This window comes from Eulemur rufifrons, chromosome 5 (assembly GCF_041146395.1).
Source record: "Eulemur rufifrons isolate Redbay chromosome 5, OSU_ERuf_1, whole genome shotgun sequence".
Taxonomy (NCBI): Eukaryota; Metazoa; Chordata; class Mammalia; order Primates; family Lemuridae; genus Eulemur; species Eulemur rufifrons.
The window spans coordinates 10,612,491-10,632,936 of NC_090987.1; the positions used below are offsets into that span (position 1 = coordinate 10,612,491).

General features: G+C 36.3%; 1 protein-coding gene across 1 annotated transcript in view; it reads right to left on the reverse strand.

The window, feature by feature from the left end:
• Positions 1–20,446, reverse strand: part of PHLPP1 (PH domain and leucine rich repeat protein phosphatase 1) — a 187,031-nt gene that overhangs the window by 93,359 nt on the left and 73,226 nt on the right. Inside the window, exons 2-3 of the mRNA XM_069468353.1 lie at positions 8,279–8,475; positions 1,406–1,531 (exon numbers count right to left, since the gene is read on the reverse strand). Coding sequence (XP_069324454.1) covers positions 1,406–1,531; positions 8,279–8,475 — 323 coding nt within the window. The remainder of the gene's footprint in view (positions 1–1,405; positions 1,532–8,278; positions 8,476–20,446) is intronic.

Consider the following 20,446-nt stretch of genomic DNA (forward strand, 5'->3'; position numbering starts at 1 on the left):
CAAAATAAAGAAAAGTTAATAATTAAATAAAAAGTTTATTTAAAAAAATCAACAACTCTCTATAGAAAGAAATTTGCTGCACTTTGATCACAGTTTGGCATTTTATTTTGAATAAAGCAGCGTGAAGGCAATTGGCTGATTGCTTTGAACTCTTACAACCACTTACATATAAATACATATAAAAGCACAATTTAAAAGAATGCATAGCCACTTAAAGGCCCAATATTATTTAATACTTTTCTCTTCACATTTGCAATCACAGGAGTAATTTTAAAACAGCTAGAGAGATGTAATTATCCCTTCTAATATCACATTAATTCTACATGCAAATTGGAAGGAAAAATGCCATCTTTCACATTTTCTCCCAAAAGGGTGCTGCACTATACATTATAGGACTTCCATTTACCTGTTAGGTTAAAATCTTCTAAGTCCTATCAACTGAAACTCTGTTGCTTTCTCTCTAGAAAGAAAAGAAACTAGTGTTCCTAAGTGGTAGCACGTTATCAGAGAATGGGTTTTTACCTGATAATTCAAATGTGGCCAGTATTTCAAAACAACTTTCTACACATTATTCTCTAATTTTCTGTTAACTGTTTTACAAAGCTATTCCCTTACTCATTCACTTGACAAATAATTACAACACACAGCAATATGAATCACACTGAACTTGGACAACAAGTTGGATTATAAATTAAAAAATACGAAAACAAATTCCATTGTAATGTTCCCACACCCCAGAGGTTTCATCATTTCAAAAACACACCCAAAACCAACACACTAAGTACTACAATCTACCCCATCATTTTACACATAATTCTATAAATGAGATGTAAAAATATCAGCATTTATTTATTTATCAAGTTATTGTTTTCCATTCCACACATATACAAAGGTACTACATATTATTTCATGAGACATGGTGATCTTACTTAATCAGGGGAATAAAATGGTCAAAATAAAACAAAAAAAACTAATCATTCAAAAGGTAAAATAAAGGTGAAAGAGATATGACACAAGATTAGACTGCTTATATGAAAAAACAGTCAAAGGAAGAAGGGAAATTTGTAACAATTCTCTGGGTATTTTGTGGTTTGTAGTTGTCCTACCTTGGGCCAGTCCCTTAAATATTCTCAACCTCATGTTTTTTATCTACAACATTAAGACAGTAATGCCATTCTACTGAATGAATAAGTATAAACAAAACCTGGCAAATTGAAAACAATTTTTACAAAGCTACTTTTCAGACAAAATTAGCTTTTTAAAAACTAAAAATTGCTAACCCCTGGCAGTATCTGGGAGCGGGGGGGAATTGTGTGTATAACTATATTTTGGACCTGGGTAAAGCAGAAAGCAACTTTTCAGCCAGCTCGAAGCTGAACAGATTCCTGGGTAAGTGCTTGCTTACCTTGGAGACTTGTCGCAGCCACCTTAAGTACTCTGCGAAAGTATCAAAGCAAATGTAGTAAGTCTGGCTTTGGGGTCCAGAGGAGCTAAATGCTAAACAATGCTGGTGTTTTTTCACTTCTTCTACCTATAAAAATAAACAAAGAGAAGCAAAAACAAGTAAGACAGCAGAACCATTGACGTATTTCACTAACTATATCTTGGATCAGTGAGCCTGCACAGATTTGCATCTTTCCCTACATATGTTCCTCTTATCACTTAAAACAACTAAGTTCCTGTGTCTGACCAACCAATCTGAATTACAAGGAAACCAAAAAAGGGGAATTTTATCTTTATTAGATTTCCCCACTAGACTGAAATTCTCTTCTTCCTGTTTAAAACTGCTCCAGACTCCCTTTCTCTTTCTCTAACCTCACAATAGGGTGTTGGGGTTCTTACTTCCCCTTAGGATTTTTACTTAAGATTTTACTTAGAATTTATATTTAGGGGACTTTTGTATTACTCTGAATCACAACCTTTTTAAAAAAAAGAGGTCTTCAACCATGTTAAATAAGTTTTTAAAAATTAATTGTGAAACTGAAATTAACCTGAAATAAAACGCTACTACCAGAACTTTCAAGTCCTAATAATGCAGTATTAGAGTCAAATCAAATTTCCACTCCCAGTAAATTCTTCACAAGCGGGGAAAAATTTAAACAATAAAGTAACCTGACACTACACAAACTCCTATGTTTCGCTTACAAAAATGACCATAAGTCAAGTCACAAAGAAAATATAAAAAAATTTCAAAAAGGTCAGTATCACATAGACTATGTTCTTGGACCAAAATGGAATTAAGTTATTAATAATAAAAAATTAAAAAAAATCAATTTAAAATCCATATGTGTTTAGAAAATTAATAAAACACTTATAAATGACACACTTTTAAATTATACACTTCTAAACAACTCACAGGAGAAAGGAAAAATCATAAACAAAATTTTAAAATTCTTAGAATTAAACAATTATAAAAAATACTGTACATCAAAATTTGTGTAATGCAATAAAAGGAGATAGATAAGGAGAAATTTATACTCTTAAATACTCATTAGAAAAGAAGGTAGAAAATTAATTTGATCAGCATGTATCTTAAGAATTTGGGGGTGGGGAATCAAAACCCAAACCTGAATAAACCCAAAGTGGAATGAAGGCAATGATAAAAAGCAGAAATTGGTGAAATGAAAACCAAACATTTAACAGAAATTGGTGAAGTGAAATCTTCTGGCAAGTTCTATCAAAAAAAAAGAGAGAAGATGTTTATAAATAATATTAACAATGAAAAGGGGAAACACAGCTACAGATTCACCAGAGATTAAAAAGAAAATATTATAAATAATTTTGTGGCAAATTCTTAGAAAAAATATATTTTGCCAACACTACTAAATCTAGACAAAGCAGAAGGGCTAAATAAGCCCTATAACCTGTAAGGCTGGTGGCAGGCACCCATCCCCTCCCTAATGGAAAAGGAAGAAGCCCCTCCTACTCCTCCATACTTGCCCTAAAGCTGAAACAAAGAAATTCCAGAGAAACTCCCATTCCCCACCCCTAAAAATGCATATAAGCCCACCCAGACTTCTGGGCGGGGCAGCTTCTCTGGTTCCACTCGTGGGACCATGAGACTCGCCCGGGTCCCTCTCTTGGGACCCGTTACCCCAACCCAGGAACGCCCCAATAAAGCCTCTTTACTTATCCCTTTCAACTCTGCTCATCTTTCTTTCTTTGGCACCGGCCAACCCAAAAAACCTTATATAACCATTTAAGAAATAGAATATATTTTTTTATTCTCAAAAAAAAAAATCAGGCCCATACAGTTTCACAGGTATTTTTCCAAAGTTGTAAGAAACTCATGCAAACTCATCCAGCAAACAAAAATGAAGGAAAATACCCCAACCCATTCTATGAGACCAGTATAACTAGAACCATACCAGAATAGTAACAGAAAGGAAAATTACAGGCAACCTCAGTCATGGAGACTTATCTTGAACAAAACGTTTCCTCAGAATCCAGTAATACAGAAAAAATGTATCAAGAACAAGGTGAAGGCCGGGCGCGGCGGCTCACGCCTGTAATCCTAGCATTCTGGGAGGCTGAGGCGGGTGGATCGCTCAAGGTCAGGAGTTCGAGACCAGCCTGAGAAAGAGCGAGACCCTGTCTCTACTAAAAATAGAAAGAAATTATCTGGCCAACTAAAATATATATAGAAAAAATCAGCCGGGCATGGTGGCATATGCCTGTAGTCCCAGCTACTAGGGAGGTTGAGGCAGTAGGATTGCTTAAGCCCAGGAGTTTGAGGTTGCTGTGAGCTAGGCTGATGCCACGGCACTCACTCTAGCCCGGACAACAGAGCGAGACTCTGTCGCAAAAAAAAACAAACAAACAAACAAAAAAAAAAACCACCAAGGTGAATTTACCCCAGGTAAGGAAAAATGGTTTAACATTATTAGATCTATAAAATCAGTAACCACATTAACAGATTAAAGAAGTAAACCATTTATGATCATCCCTCCGATTGCAGAAAAAGCAGTTAGTAACATTCACCACCCATTCACCATTTAGGATCAAAACTTTTAGCAACTCAGAACACGAATAACTCACTTAAGCTAAACAAGGGTGTTTAATAAATGTCTAAAACAAACTTCAGTGTAAATGATATCACTTTCTTTTAGATCACATTGATAAGATTCAAATATCTACTTTTTCTTTTCAACACTGTAAGAGTCCTGGCCCTTATAATAAGGTAAAGAAAAGGAAGAAAGAAAATTGTCACTATGAGTATGATATGATTAGCTACACAGTAAATTCAAAATAATCTGTAGGCACCATACTAGAATAAACCAGAAAATTTAGCAAGGTGGTTGGATATCAGATCAAAACTCAAAAATCAACTGTATTTCTATATACCAAACAAAAAACATAATATTTTAAAAATGTCATTTAAACTAATCTCTATTCACAGAGATCAGGCTGAAGGTTTCCTGGGGATGGTGAGGAGTGAGTGGGAAGGGATGGGAGAGAAGGAACACAAAAGAGCACAGGACACTCTGGGGAGTGATGCATATACTCTCTATCTTGATTGTGGCAATGGTTTAGGGACGGTATACAGCCAGCAAATTGGATTTATAGGGGTATGCAGTTATTAAACTGTTATCAAAATGTGGTTTATCATTATCAATTATACTTCAGTAAAGTGTCAGTGGTCACGTAGAGAAATAAGAACACTTGAACACTGATGTGGATGTAAAATGGTACAACAACTTTGTAAAACAACTTGATATCGTCTTGTAAAAGTAAATGCATATATGCTCCAGAGCCTAGTAACTGCACTCCTAAGTATGTATCCCAGAGCAGTATTTATCAAAGAGGTCATTATAGGAATTCTGAATAGTTCTTCATTGTGCGTTGTGTAGGACCATCTAATACTTTGCATATTTTACTCTCTAAGCCCCTGCCCTTAAATGCCAAGAGTGTCCCAGTGCAGCAAAGACAGTGGTATTCACCAAGCACTTTATCTACTTCTCTACATTTCTTAGACCCCTTGCAATTAAGGCACAGTCATGTGACTGGCTCTGGCCAATGAGCCGTGGGCAGAAGTGGCATGTGTCACCTCTGCATCTAAACATAGACTAGCCAGTGAATTATCCTCCAGTTACCTCTTCTCCTGTCAAAGCAACAAAGAAGGCTACATGTCCCAAATGTTGTAAGTACAAAAGAGCAGAGTCTCCATCCGGCTGGGTCCCTGCACAACTGTGTGAAAATAAAAATTCCCACCCCCCAACCCTACTGACCCACAGTGGACATATAATGTGAGTGAGGAATACCTGTTATAAGTCACTGAGATGGGGGTTGAGGGGTTCCATGGCATAACGTAAGCCTGTATTAACTGATAGTTGACTGTTCAATCATTTGACCATCAAAAGACTCCTACATATTACCAACTGTCCCTTGGGCACAGTAACTCTAGTTGCAAACTACTGCCCTAGAAAAAGTACTTAGAGGAGGCCTATCAACATAAGACTATGTCAGCAGCACTGTTTATAACAACAAAAAACTGGAAGTAACCCAAATGTCCATCAGCAGGAAAATTACTTAGGAAATTATGGAATTTTACACAGTGGAACATTATGGAGAAATAAAGCCCATATAAGCAACATGGAATCTTATTATAAAATATCACATTGAGTGAAAAAATTCAATTATAGAATATGCAGTACAATAACATTTTTATACAGATCAGGCAAAATATAGTTACATGATAAAATTTATGTAAAAAAAAAAAAGAAAACAAATACACATTCTAGGAAAGTGGATACCTCTGGGGTCAGGGGAGGCAATGGGACAAATATAAAGAGAACACAAGTAGAAGAAACATTGGGATTGATATTGCTATAGTTCCTAAATTGGGGAGTAGGTTAACAATTATTCAATTTATTATGCTCCATAATTTAACAGACATTAAGTATTTATTAAAGTTTATTATCTAAACATCTATGTCAAATTCTAAAAGACAAATTAAACATGACATAAAAACTATACGATGAATAAAAATAAATATTTTTTCAATAAAGTAAAATATTAAGAGAGCTTTATTTAACAGCAAAATATTTATTATTTGAAAATGTAAACTAATGACCATGCTAAAGTGGTGTACAAATTAGATACCATAGCAATTATAGCTAGGCTTTGACCAGTTTATCTCATATCTTATTTCTAGTTCTTCCACATATAAATTAAAAATAAAAAATACAATCCCTTCCATTTACTCTCAGCTTTTCGCTTAACAACAGAACAGGATGAAAAAAAGTAATAGATAAACATTAATGAAAGCTCAGATTGCAAAAAGTGAATTATTTTTCCCTAACTTGGTCGACAGGTTTTAAAGACTCAATTTTTCAATGTACTCAATTATTTTTAAAGGCATAGTGAAGAACAGGTTTTACAAGGTTTGCCTGTGAAAAGAGGAAGCTATTAACTTTCAATTCACTCAATGGTAGAAGTCCATCCAATAATAGGCCTGGGAAACAGGACAAGTCTCTGTTCTGAATGAAAATGCTAATTATAACTGAATCCGCTGACCTTATCTGAACATTCCCCATGCTTTCCTGCCTCTGCCTCTCTGAGCATAATAATCTTTCTGACCATCTCCTTCATATGTCAAAAGATTGTTCATCCTTCAAGTTCTATGATAATTGCTACTTCCTTTACTACAAAATTTCCCCTTACCCCACACAAAATACAATCTCTCCTTCCACTAACCACCCATGGTACTTTTCTGCACCTCTCTTATAGCAAATATTGTTGTGTACATCCTTCATGTCCTGACAAAAAATTATAAGCTATTCAAGGGCAGGGATGCGGACTTACCCATCTTAGTATTTCTGCAGTGCCAAGCACAGAGCCTTACTCACTGAGGGCACTGAATAGTTATATGACATTTGCCTGTGCAAACACCCAGCGTCACAGAGAAGAAAGAGATAGATTATCGACTTAACAAAGCATCAAACATTAAATATGCACTTCTATGATGACCTATGGTGGTAATATTGATGACTAATTTTTCAGTAATCCATCCAAAGGACAAAATCTTAAGTGCTAAGTAATCAGTCACTAACTCTTCAATGTTCAGACAAAAGTTAAGGAGCAATGGTTTCAAAATGGATGACTAAAATAGATTTAAATTTGTACCTTGCAGCCCGACCAAAATCTATTTTTGAAAATGATCAAGCCTTCTTAGAACTAGAATATAAAAATAGTAGAGAGGAAAAAAACTGACCTGGGCTATTTATTTGCAAGGAAAAAACTATGAAGAATGTACTTGCTACACAGCAGGTGAAACTATTTAATACTACATACATCAATCTCACCTTCTTCATTTATAACCCCTGGAACAGATCAGACATTTGTAATTAAAAAAAAGTTTACTTTAACAAAAGTTGGTTTCCTATTTTTCCTCTCTTTAGATTTTCCCTCTCTTGCCTCCTTTCCTGTGCTTATTCAAAGGGGAAAAAATGGTAAAGAAAATATTTGTTTAACATGTCCTCAATTTCCAACAACCCATTTTCTCATCCAAATCTTCCTTCCCAATTATTAACATCACTTAAAAATCAAGAAATAGTGACACATAATTATGGTGATGCTACCCCTACCAATGCTTAGGAGTTTATAAATAAATCTGACAAAGAAAAGAATATAACATTTTCCCAAGCAATCTGGTTCTTTCTATTTTATAAATGATAGGAATAAAATAGTTAACATGTGCAAAGAAAAGCAGCCAGTAGTATCAGAAATAGGCCAGTTGTATCATGTTTTCTCCAAAATGAAAAACCTTTAAGAGTCACACTTTATGACTAGCCATAGTAATAAACTAAAAATGCTAACCCCACTCATCACTAAACACATAAAGGTAACAGAAAGTGTGATCAAAGACTTAAGCACTATAGAGTCCAACTCTTGGTAAGCATGTTCCTGAGGTCACCAACTTAAGGATCAGTATACTCTATTACAAAATATATGTTCAAGATATCAAAAGATATCTACTCATAAATAATGAATTTATCATCTACATTCTAAAATATAACAATGAAATTCTATTTGATCTATTTTCAGTCCAGTTCATATATTAATGAAGCAACCATCACCCAGGCCTCATGTGAGCCAATGCCATGGTTATTTTCCACAACTCCACCAACCACCAATGCCCACTGGGGGAGCACAAGAGGAACTGAATAAAACCTCAGATGAGTCAAAAATCATCTACCTCTTATATCAGAAATGGCTCAAAGAAAGTTCCTTACTGATGCTGGGAAACCTGTCAGTATTTTGATTGTTTTAAACTTACTTTTCCACCAATTAGTGGAAGAACATGCATCTTTCCGGTCAAACTGTCTTTCACAGATGATACTATCAGGCAGGTCCCACAAAGGATGACTTGGCGTCTTGTCCATCGGTTCACTGGCAACTGCATTTTGCCCTTACGGACATTATACATTCCTGAGAGCTGAATCCGTTCAGAGCTACCGGTACTGTGAGGTTTCCCTAAAATAAACACAAACAAAGACGTTATTCTCCAAAAATGAGCTTTCTTCCCCTACTCATCTACGTACCAAACATATTAAGTTGACAAGAGAATAATTATAGACAATCTAATTTATAATTAAGAGAATATGACAACTGTGGTAATGGAATTATCCCACATGTACTTGTTAATACTGGGTGAAGAAGGACCTTTTCCTTAAAACCATAAGAAAAGACCATTTTAACTCCTCTGTTTTACCTTGTTTTATTTTCTTATCTTTCACGATTTAATTTTAAATTTGGAAAGAGATGACTTCAAGATTTTCATGGATAGCAGAGTTAATTTAAGTATACTAAGAAGAAAATATTAGACTGAGGTAGGAAAATAACACCCAGTATCTTGCATTTAAAATTAATTGGTGGCCAGGCACGGTGGCTCATGCCTGTAATCCTAGCACTCTGGGAGGCCGAGGTAGGAGTATTGCTTGAGCTCAGGAGTTCAAAGACCAGCCTGAGCAAGAGTGAGACCCCATCTTACTAAAAATAGAAAAATTAGCTGGGTGTTGTGGTACTCGCCTATAGTCCCAGCTACTCAGGAGGCTGAGGCAGGAGGATCACTTGAGCTCAGGAGTTTGAGGTTGCAGTGAGCTATGATGATGCCACTGCACTCTACCCTGAGTGACAGAGCAAGGCTCTGTCTCCAAAAAACAAAACAAAACAAAACAAAACCACAAAAAAACTAATTGGTATAATGAATTAACTGCTGATATTTTCCTTCTACAGGTATTCAATATTCAATCAATGCATATTTACTATAAAGGAGACATAAAAAATTAAAGATTTTTCTAATAGGAAAATACTATTACTTCCTATTAGAAATAATAGGAATAGTATATATCCTATTTTAATATCCATAACCATAGGATAAATCCTCAAAGATAAATCTAACAGCAAACCATGAAGGATGGGTACTGTGATGCTTGTGATTCAAGGAGAGAAGCACGGAGACAGACACGGAGACAGATCTGAGAAAGATCTAAAGAGCCTTCATTTCCCAAATGGAAATGAATTTGGCAGAATTACATTCAGGCAAGTCCTATTAATTTAATGGGAGAACTATAGCGATTAACATGACATAGTGATGGGGTTGTATAAGCAACCAGAAAAGTATTTCCCCAGTTCTAGATACTGAATATATCATACCAAAGAATACTGAAGCTCGTGCTCAGAAATAAATTAATGGGAGATATATGTACTACAGTACAGATACAGAAGTGATATATTTATTTGGAAATTTGACTAGTTGCCAAGAGCTAGCAGAAGAAATAGGTTCAAGAAAAATTATATTCTTATTAATATTAAAAACCAACATAAATACCAACTAGTTTTGATAGATGTTTAGTACCTATTAGACAGGGACCAGGAAGAGCAACAGCACCAAAAAGAGATCTCAAGAAGATCCAGAGTGTCCGAACTCTCCCAATACACACTTTGGGTAGAGATCTTAAGAAATAACAAAACCAGCAGGTTTGAATTTTATTTCCTCTTTCTTCTAATATATCAAAATGTTTTACAAATTAAATTCTTCACACTACATAATTTTGCTGTTGCTAAACCAGAATAAAGTATAACAGTGATTCAGCTATTTCAGCCAGGTGGCCAGCAAACAACTGTTAAAACTCTCAGTGGAAAGTACTGAGTTGTTTGTTTACCAGATGTTAATTTTCCCACAAATGAGTAGGAAGCCCAGGGGACTATTCAAAACAGACATGACTTGCCAAGAGCTACCAATGACAGATCAGAAAAGAGTCATTTACATGCCCCATTCTGCACAAGTGCATTTATACCTAGAGAGGAAGATGTCTAAGTTTCCAGTCTAAGAGCTCCTTTCTAAATGACAAACTCTTCCTGAAGGAGACAAGACTCAAGAAAAAGGAAAGGTAAGTAAACGACTAAAAACAATGGACAACGGGCAACTGGGTGTCAAAAATCCAATTTCCTTGACTATAATAAATTAACGTTCTCTAACAAGGTATCTGATCTGATCTACACACACACACACACACACACACACACACACGTACTAGTAGTTGCAAAGAAACAGATGTTTTATTCAGCCACATAACAGAGTGGCTTCAAGGACACTTGTTAACCCATCATATTTATGCAGATCTATGAATAATTAGAGGAAAGACAACTAGGTAAATAAGGAACAGCCCTTCCATTCTCCAATTCCATATACATTCTAGAGCAAATCACCAGACAGACTGGACTAAGACCGGAAGGGATCTTTCAGAAAAGAGTATGGATATATCAACAGAGACTGGCTTTTTATGGCCTAGTCAGAAAAATTCCCAAGAGTTCTGAATAGTCCTGGAGCCCAGTGGTAAGATCAGTCTGTCCTTGGAAAGCCCTAAACATCCCAGTCTAAATCAAATCCCTCTGGTCTTGATCTGAGTGAATTTCAATACCTTTGTTTTCTATCCGCTCCCTGGGTGTTCCAGATCAGACACACCCTGAAGGCTGTGTACCAACCGGGCTCTGGGGAATACGGAGATAAATGAGGTAATATATACCTGGGCAATCACCCAGGAGCACCCTCCTTTGTATCAACTTTCTTATTCTATGACATAAGAAATTATTTTTGTTTTCCCTGCCAATTCTCAATACTTTCAATTCAGAGGAATTCCAATTGCCCTATGCTCTAATAAACACTGACAACACCAGAGTAACCAATGTCTCCCAGTTTAAAGTTGGGTTAGTCGTCCTAACTTTTGCTTTAGAAATGTTACTCTCATTCCCTTCAGGTTTAAGGCATTTTTACATGATCCAGGACGAAAAACAGACAGCAAAAGCAAACATTTCAACCTGAGACAGAAACACGACCACAACAGAGAGTGATTTAAAAACATACTCATATACTTTCTCTTTTACTTACTCACTGGACACATAGTGGATAACGTGAACTGTATCAGTCTATTTACAAAACAGACACTGGCCCACAGGTGGTTAAGGCCCACTTGTAGAAAATTATAGCATGATGCTGATCACACTAGGACCTCTGGGTCCTAATTACTTACTCAAGAGACTCCTCTCCCACACCAAATTGACAGTTCTTACTTATTTCACGCAGTAAAACTGTTGTTTAAAAAAGAGGAAAAAGAATATGAAATGTCTACTACAATCCACTATGTTAGATACTGGGGATATCAAGAATATGTTCTCTGCACCAAATTGCTTGAAGCAGAATTTCTCAAAATGCCTAAGAACCACATTTATCAGAATCATTTGGATTCTGTCCACTACAACCACCCTACAGATTTGGAACCTTGGTAGCCGAGGCCTGAGACCTGCATTTCAGCAACCACCATCTCGTGTATGTTTTGTGGCCATAAATCTAAAAACAAAATGATCAACTCATTCCCCAAAGTCAGCTTATTTCCTAACAAATGTATTAATATTCCTCACATTCATGAATTCAGGATTTTAATTTTTGTCCTTCCCTAAGTCAGCTACTTTAAATGATTTTGTGTCATGTAAAGACACCTGAAAAATATGATGAAAGCTATGGACCTCTGGAAGAAAAAAAACATATAAACATGCACAGACATCAAATTTGGCAGATAATGGCAGTAGATTCATTTAACCATCCCCAATGGAATAAAAAGATGGTGAAATCACTCAATGGCAAGGGCCTATTCCCATTTGCACAAATCATATTCCAAACACGGGAAAGTAATGGTTTAAAATTAATTTTTCCTATAGCTGAATTTACTCTTATCATATTTCCTTTCTTGTTGGCTTATTTCTGTCTCTTTGACCTTCCCCCACTCCCCTCTCTCTCTCTGGCTAGTCAAGTGAAGCAGTGGGAGTGGAGAAGGAACAAAGAATCTTTGACTTTTCTTATTTCTTCCTTGACATATTCTACCTATTTTAGGAGGCCCGACCTACCTAACAAACTATCTAGATAGATAATATGTATATAGATATTTATTTTTTCCACCAAAAAATGCTCATGGAGTATCACAGTGACAAGTCTATTACAATCCCTATCATTGAAAATGTCTGTTTTTTTAATGTATTTACAATTTTAAATGAGAAAGCCAAAGCTAATACCTTAACCAAAAAATAAAACATTATTTGAGAACATACATCATCATATTGGTTCATTTAACTACTGTTTTAAGAAAATGAGTTCATTATAAGTAAAACTAAGAAAACTAAGAAAACTGGCTTTTTTGGGTTGTTATTTTATGTCATGAAGGGTTGAAACATTTATTTTCAGAGTAAAAGCCAGAAAGTCAATTTTTTTGTGAACTGAAGTACTTTTTGAGTACTATGAATGGTTTCTGCAAAATGCTTGCCATGACAGAAATGTTTGCCTTTTTTAAATCAACTAACTCTATCATTTGCATCATTTCTGTGTCTGTTTAGTTTCATTGAGTTTTCTCCCCATATTTTGCACATTTGGAGGACAGTCATTATGAATTTTACCTTGTTGAGTGCTGCATATATTTGTATTTCTAGAAATATTGCAGAGCTTTGTTCTAGGACACAGTTAAGTTGTTTGGAAACAGTTTGGTTCTTATAAGGCTTGGTTCTAAGATTTGTTATACAGGATCAGAGCAGTCTTAAGTCTAGAGCTGATAATACTAACAGCTAGCAACACCCTGATGAGTACTCTTCCGGATGCCCTGTAAATTATAAGGTTTTCTCCTCTGGCTCCTAGGAACATGAAGTATCCCTGGTCCTGTATGAACTTCAAGGTTTGTTCCCTCTACTCCTTTTTGGTGTTTCCCTAGCCCTGCATGGTTTCCTCACACACATGCACTGATCAGAACTCAGTTTAGGCTCAGTGGTAACCCCTTGCACATGTCCAGAACTCTACCTCTGACAGCAGCTCTTTCTTCTCCAGCACTCTGGCCTATAAACTCAAGCAGCCTCGACTCAACAGACTCCCAGCTCTGTCTACTGAACTCAGGGTGAATACCAGGTTCTATCTGGGTTCTTTCTCCTGCACTGAGGCCTAGAACCCTCTGCCATCAGCATATTGGTGCACGTATAGGGCTTAACTAATTTGTTCCCCTCTCTCAAGGACTGGATTTGCTGTGGGCTTTTGTGCCCTGTGCTGACGGATGCCCAGCGTCTGAAAGCTGTTGTTTCATATATTTCCTCCCATTTTTAGTTGTGGGTGAAAGAATAAATGCAGTCCCTATTACTGCATCTTGGCTGGAACAAAGTGTTATATTTTTAATTTAACTTTAATACCTACTATTTATTTTTCTAATTTCTAAGAGTATAGTTAACATAATTAAAGATTTTCTTCAGAATGCTGATTATAAATATACTACTATAATCAGGAATTCAGAGAAGCCTGTGGGACCAGCGGACTGGAACAGCTATCTGTCCTCGTCCAAAAAATGGTTCTAAACATCAGTATTAACATAGTTCTTCTGCTCTTCTTTCCCATGACTGACAGTGATGAGTATACAAACAACTTCTAATTTGCTGCTTTACTTCATATTCAACCCTACAATGATAGGCCTAAAGTTAGCCTTCCAGCCTTATTCAAAGTAAAACTTGTGGTAGCTCTTTCTACACTCAGGGGCCTTTCTTGATTTTCCTATTTGCAGGTATTAATCTAAGTAGTGGGGGCTACTGACCAATTCGCTTATGGTTAAATTGGGTGTCACTATCCTACCTACCTTTCAAAAACGAATGTAAATAGAACAATAATGAATAGTTCATTAATCTCTCTACCCCACCACAAATATTAGGACTCTGACCTGAACAGACATACCTAATACTGGATAGAGCTACTTTGGTAGAAAAATCCTGACTGAGAATTCTAAAGTAGACTTTGAATTGCTTCAGCCACAGTGGTTTTCAAAGTGTAGTCCCAGTAGTGGTATCAGAATCACTTGGACTCTTACTGGAAGTGCAAATTCTCAGGCTCTCCCCCAAAACTGCTGAATCAGCATCTCTGGGGGTGCAGCCCAGCAATCTGTTTTCATAAAGCCTATATAAATACCAGTCAGAAATAGAGAAATCACCATGATGCTTTAAAAACACCCCCATTTCCTAAAAGAAGAGTCTAGGTATCTCTCTTTTTTCTCTTTCTTTTTTAGAATCAAAATACACCATTCTATAGAGAAAGAAATTATCCTCAATAATATGTTTTTATATAGAAAGATTTTTAGCATCTGTGAAGTTCCATTAATTCAATGAGACACTAACTGGTCACGTTGCTGATTTCACCAATTAAAATTTTTGTGAACTTGTTAAATTTTTTCCTTAGATTACATTTTTACAAGTTGAAAAGGGGTTACAAAAATTTGATACTTATTTCCAAATTGCCATTCAGAAAGGTTGTAACAATGTACATGCATATCAGCAGTGTAATCCATGTAATGTTATTTACAGTGATAAAACATTAAAAACTCTCCTAAACATCTCACAGAAGGGAACTGATTAAAGTAGGATACATCCATAAATAGAATCCTAAGGCGTCACTTGAAATGATACTACAGATAGACAATTATTTACCTGAAAAGATGGTTATAATAGAGTATTAACACGAAAATGTCTGTTTTAGACTACAGGTATGATGTAATTCCAGCATTATAAATACATGTATGCATTCAAATATCATGGAAATATAGCATATATTTAAAGTTTAAAAATAGAAATCTAAAATATTTGTGAACACATTGTCTAAAAATTCTTTGAAATCCTTCCCTTCAAAAGGTAGAGTCTAATTTCTATTCCCTTTGTGTATGGACTGCACTCAGTGACATGCTTCTAACAAAGACAATGTGATAGAAGCCACAGCTGCAGCTTCTGACTTCTGAAACTAGGTCATAAAAGGCATATAGCTTCCTCCTTGTTCTCTCTCTAGGATCACTCCCTCTGGGGAAGCCAGCTGCCATGTCATGAGGATACTCACACAACCCTATGAAAAGGGCAACAAGGGTGAGGAACCAAAACTTCGTGCCAAAAGCCAGCAAGGAACTAGGTCCTCTTACCAACAGCCATGACAGCAAGCCACACTGGAAACAGATCCTCCAGCCACTGTCAAGCCTAGAAAACTCCAGCCCCTAGGACCCTGACTGCAAACTTCAGGATAGACCCTGAGCCAGAACTACCCAGCTAAGCCACTCCTGAGGTCCTAAGAGAGAAATGTTTGGTGTTTGAACCCACTAAGTTTTGGGGCAATAACTCATGCAACTTTACTATGTTGGTTTCACTTAGTTCTACGTACTGTGTTTATTTAGTTCTATTTACTAAAACTTTAATAAACTATACTTCCCTTAAAGGACTTTGTATAAACTAATGAGGGTCTACTATAAGCAAAAATGGTCAAAACCAAGAATAAGAATGGCATATTTAAGCAATCACAACAACTTCCAAAACGTTACAGAGTGAAAGTGCTCATGACAATACAGCACCAAAAACTAGGAAAAGTTTGATCACTAAAGTTACTGGAAGAATTCACCATGTCCCTGGACCTGAAAATTGTTAGGAATGAGTAAAAACACTCAACTGTCACTCACCTCACCCTCTTTACCTTTAGAGCTTAGACTGATAAAACTCTAAAGCATGTTTCTTATTGCATATAAATCCTTAAATCCTTCTTGACTACCACCAGTGACAGAAAGAATGAATTAAATTACTTGCCTAGGGTCATTTCAAGAGCCAGCAGAAGGACTGAAATGACTCCATAAGAGGTCTAGGGACCTGAGCACTGAACTGCATCTGGGAATTTTGTCTGGAAGCTGAAAGGCTAAAGAAGCTCAGCAAGGAGTGCTGGCAGGAGATTTGAAACAGATTTAAGACTAGCTGCTTTTTAGCTAATGGAAATGACAACCAGCTGCTAAATAGATTTGGGAGAGTTAATGTATGCATCAGATCAAAATATATAAAGTCAACTTCCCAGTAAATCTTACTGGTTACTGACAAGTATTCAATTTGATTAGGTTTGTTTATATCTCCCAAATTACTGTAGACTCTTATCCTAGGCAAATGGCATGCCCTGAGTCTTTCTTTAATCTTTAAATTCTTTAATGTTCCTAGAGCTTATAATTTCATTTATAATACTGATTAAATAGTACCTGAAAAATGTGAACTGACCCTTTATACACTTAAAGATTCTGTAAACACAGGGCTAAAGTAATTAAAAAGGGGGAAGAAACACCAAACTCTCACATAATCCATAGTAACATTAGCCATGAGCTATTAAAATATGCAAAATCGAAGTTATAAAGATGATTACTGACTGTACATTCATGTAATGTATAGCAGAAGATAATAAAATGCTGAAAGGAAATGCTGAATGAAGATAAGTTAGAATAGAAGGCCTCAAACTTTAGCATGTACCAAAACCACCTGAAAGGCGTCCTAAAACACAGATTGCAGGGCTCCACACCCAGAAGTTTCTCATTCAACAGTTCTGGGTGGGGGCCTAGATTGTGCTGATGCTGAAGATCTGGAGACCACAATTTGAGACCCACTGGGTCTAACACTGTAGTACCACTATACTTCCTGAACTGGTGGATCATTGGTATTTGGTTGATCAACTTGGACCAAAGCATCAAGTGAACCAGGCTGGGGAGAAAATGAGAGGCCAGTGCAGGGCAGAAGGGACTGCCTTTCCCACCCCCCTCTTCCCTCCCTTCCTTCCCCATCTCCTGTCCTCACAAGGAGCTAGATTCAGTTCTCAGGCATCTTTAAAGTTCCCTCCATCCCAAGATTCCACTGACAGATCAAAATTATTCTTTAGTTGTCCTCAATACCTGATGCTCCTGTCTCTTCTTGGGCTGTGTGTTTAGAGAAGGTGAGAAGGCATCTTGCTCAACCGTGGGCTTCATTATAATTCTGTGTACATACAGACCATAAACCTTCCCCTCTTTAACAAGCAGCTTCAGCTCAGTTCCAGGAATTAGTTAGGGACAGCCTCCTGCTATTTAACTTCATATCTGGCAAAGAAAACACATTTGAAATTTTTCAAATCAACCTTCACTTGTCAGTTGAATGTCTTCACCATCTGTTACTTCTCTGAAATGGTGGTCTCACATTTCCTTTGTATAACTTCATACAATACCTTCAGAGTCTTTTCAGCATTCTTTTAAGCTTTCTTTCTTATTTGATGAGCAATATTTTCATTGGCTGGAACAATCACTGAAATACTTTCACTAACTTTTTATTGCTGTCATTGTCATTTTAATGAGTGGTAGACTTTGTTCAGGTCCATGGGTTTGTTAAGCTTCTGCCACATTCAACCTTCTTAAGTTGCCTACAACTTACATATCATGAGGTTTTAGAGGCCTCAGGGATGACTAAATCTTAAATCTAAGACCGCCCAAGGTCCAGTATATCCCTATTTACTCTTAACTGTTCAAAAAGAATAAACAACATATTCAGCTACCTCCTTTAGGTAGAAACTGTGACTGTGTCAGAGGTGATGCACACTGCTGTGGGTGTGGAAATCAGGATGATGAAGCTAGACAGCTCCACAGCTCCAGCTGAGTCAAGTCTTCACGGTGACATGCTTTTATTAGAAGTGTTGTAGTGTTCCATCCAAGCAAACACACACTTCTAAGTAAATACAAAAACAAAAATTCTAAAGCCAGGCATGAATGATTTTTGGATAATCCACACCACCATTGCTCTCTCCAAAGACAGTGAAAAAACTGACTACATTTCAACTTCCTTTCCTGCGAAGGTCAGACATCAGCCAAGATAACTCCAGAAGATCACAAAGAACAACATCTACACAATCACATAAGTTGCAATAAGATTCAAAATTCTTTTCCACAGTGGTTCTCTCTGGAATGTTGAGTTATAGAGTCTACTTTCCACCTTATAATACATACTAATAATGTTTAAATTTGACTTTTATAAACAAATACAAAAATTTCAAGAGCAAAGCAATTCCTTAAAAACTTTATCTTCCACTCCTCTTTACTGCATTAGGTAATATTCAGTAACTACTCTTTTCCCTACAAAGCTGATTACAATAAAGATGTTGAGTCTAGATTCAAAAGTTCCAAAACTGACCTTAAGAAGCTAACTCAGACTTCACCTCAGAAATGTCTAAAACTTACAGAGTCCAGATAAATGATTATTTCTCAACTTACTAGGAATCTTTTTTAAAAAACTACAAAACTTTCCATAATTAGCCCATTCCTATGATGTACCCATAGGAAATTTCAGAAGCTTTATTTTTTTTTTTTTTTTTTTTTTTTTTTTTGAGACAGAGTCTCACTCTGTTGCCCAGGCTAGCATGAGTGCCGTGGCGTCAGCCTAGCTCACAGCAACCTCAAACTCCTGGGCTCAAGCGATCCTCCTGTCTCAGCCTCCCGAGTAGCTGGGACTACAGGCATGTGCCACCATGCCCGGCTAATTTTTTCTATATATATATTTAGCTGTCTATATAATTTCTTTCTATTTGTAGTAGAGATGAGGTCTCGCTCTTGCTCAGGCTGGTCTCGAACTCCTGAGCTCAAATGATCCGCCCATCTCGGCCTCCCAGAGTGCTAGGATTACAGGCGTGAGCCACCGCGCCCGGCCCAGAAGCTTTATTTTAACCTTCTTAGAACCACACACAAAATCTAGAGTTTCTGCTTAAATTTTTCCAATTATTATCATAAATACAGCCCCATCAAAAGTTTAAAATAAAAGGAAATTTTAAAAAAACATAATCCCACTTTCTTTATTGTATTAACATTTTTAATTTTTGTCAATGTTTAAAATTTACATACTTGTAATCATAACAGAAGTGAACCACATTCACACAACCTATTAGCGTATACTGTTATAATTGTTCTATTTTATTCTTAGTAATTATTGTTAATCTCTTACTGTGTCTAATTTATAAATTAAACTTTATCATAATTGAGTAAGTATAGGAAAAACTTAGTATTAATATATACAGAGTTTGGTATTATCCATGGCTTCAGACATCCACTGAGGGCCTTAGAATGTATCCCCCTGAAGATAAGGGAGGAATACTCTATTAAGTTTACAATAAAACTTACTTAATCACCCAGTTTCACATAAGATCAAGCAATTCTTGTCATCATAGCTCCAAATGAATTGCTAGGCACAATATGGCATCTTGACTTTTAAATGTTAAAGGCAAATGCCCTAGAAGACAAAAGTATTATGCCCCTAGGCACTGTCTCTGGACATTAAAACTACTGAAGACACACGAAACATACAGTGATTTTTGCTGAGTGTAAGGCAATTGGTTGGCTAAAGTCCAATAATTGGTATATTAACCTGTGCCAGAGTTAACACTTCAGTTCTAAGTTAAACCTTATTGTTTACTTAGCTATCTTCAAGAGAAGCTCTTAGAACCTGGAAAGGACTTAAAAACCATGAAGATCAACTCTGCAGACTATCACAGTGTTACATATTCAACGATTTTATATATTTTTGCTACTTATAACACCAAATAGAATTAGATCCACTAATTAAATAAGCCACTGAAAGGTGAACTAAAATGTCAACACATGTACAAAAGACCTGCATATTAGTTATAAAACACTGAACACAACATAATTATGTAGGATACACATTCATTTAACCAATATCCAGGGTAAAGAATATGTAAAAAATAAAATAAAATAGTGTAACATTCAATTAGTTGTAGGACATGCTCAGAAATGCCAATAAAATTTTTAATCACTTAAATGTATTCAAGGTTATCACTATAAATCTATCATTCTCACTCCCTTGGATTAGCAGCTCTTTATACATATAAATAGAAAAGTCACTGGCAATCTTCCCCTTTCCCTCATAATCTTCAGCAAATCATCTCAGCTCTATCCCCCAAATATATCCTGAATCTAACAGCCATCATCTCTCACCCACAGAGCAACAACCCCCCAATTATTAATAGTTCTCTTGCTCCACTCTCAGTCACTGTGTCAGCCATCCACACCCCCTGTCGTGGGTTGAACTATGGTATGCTCAAGTCCTAATCCTGGGT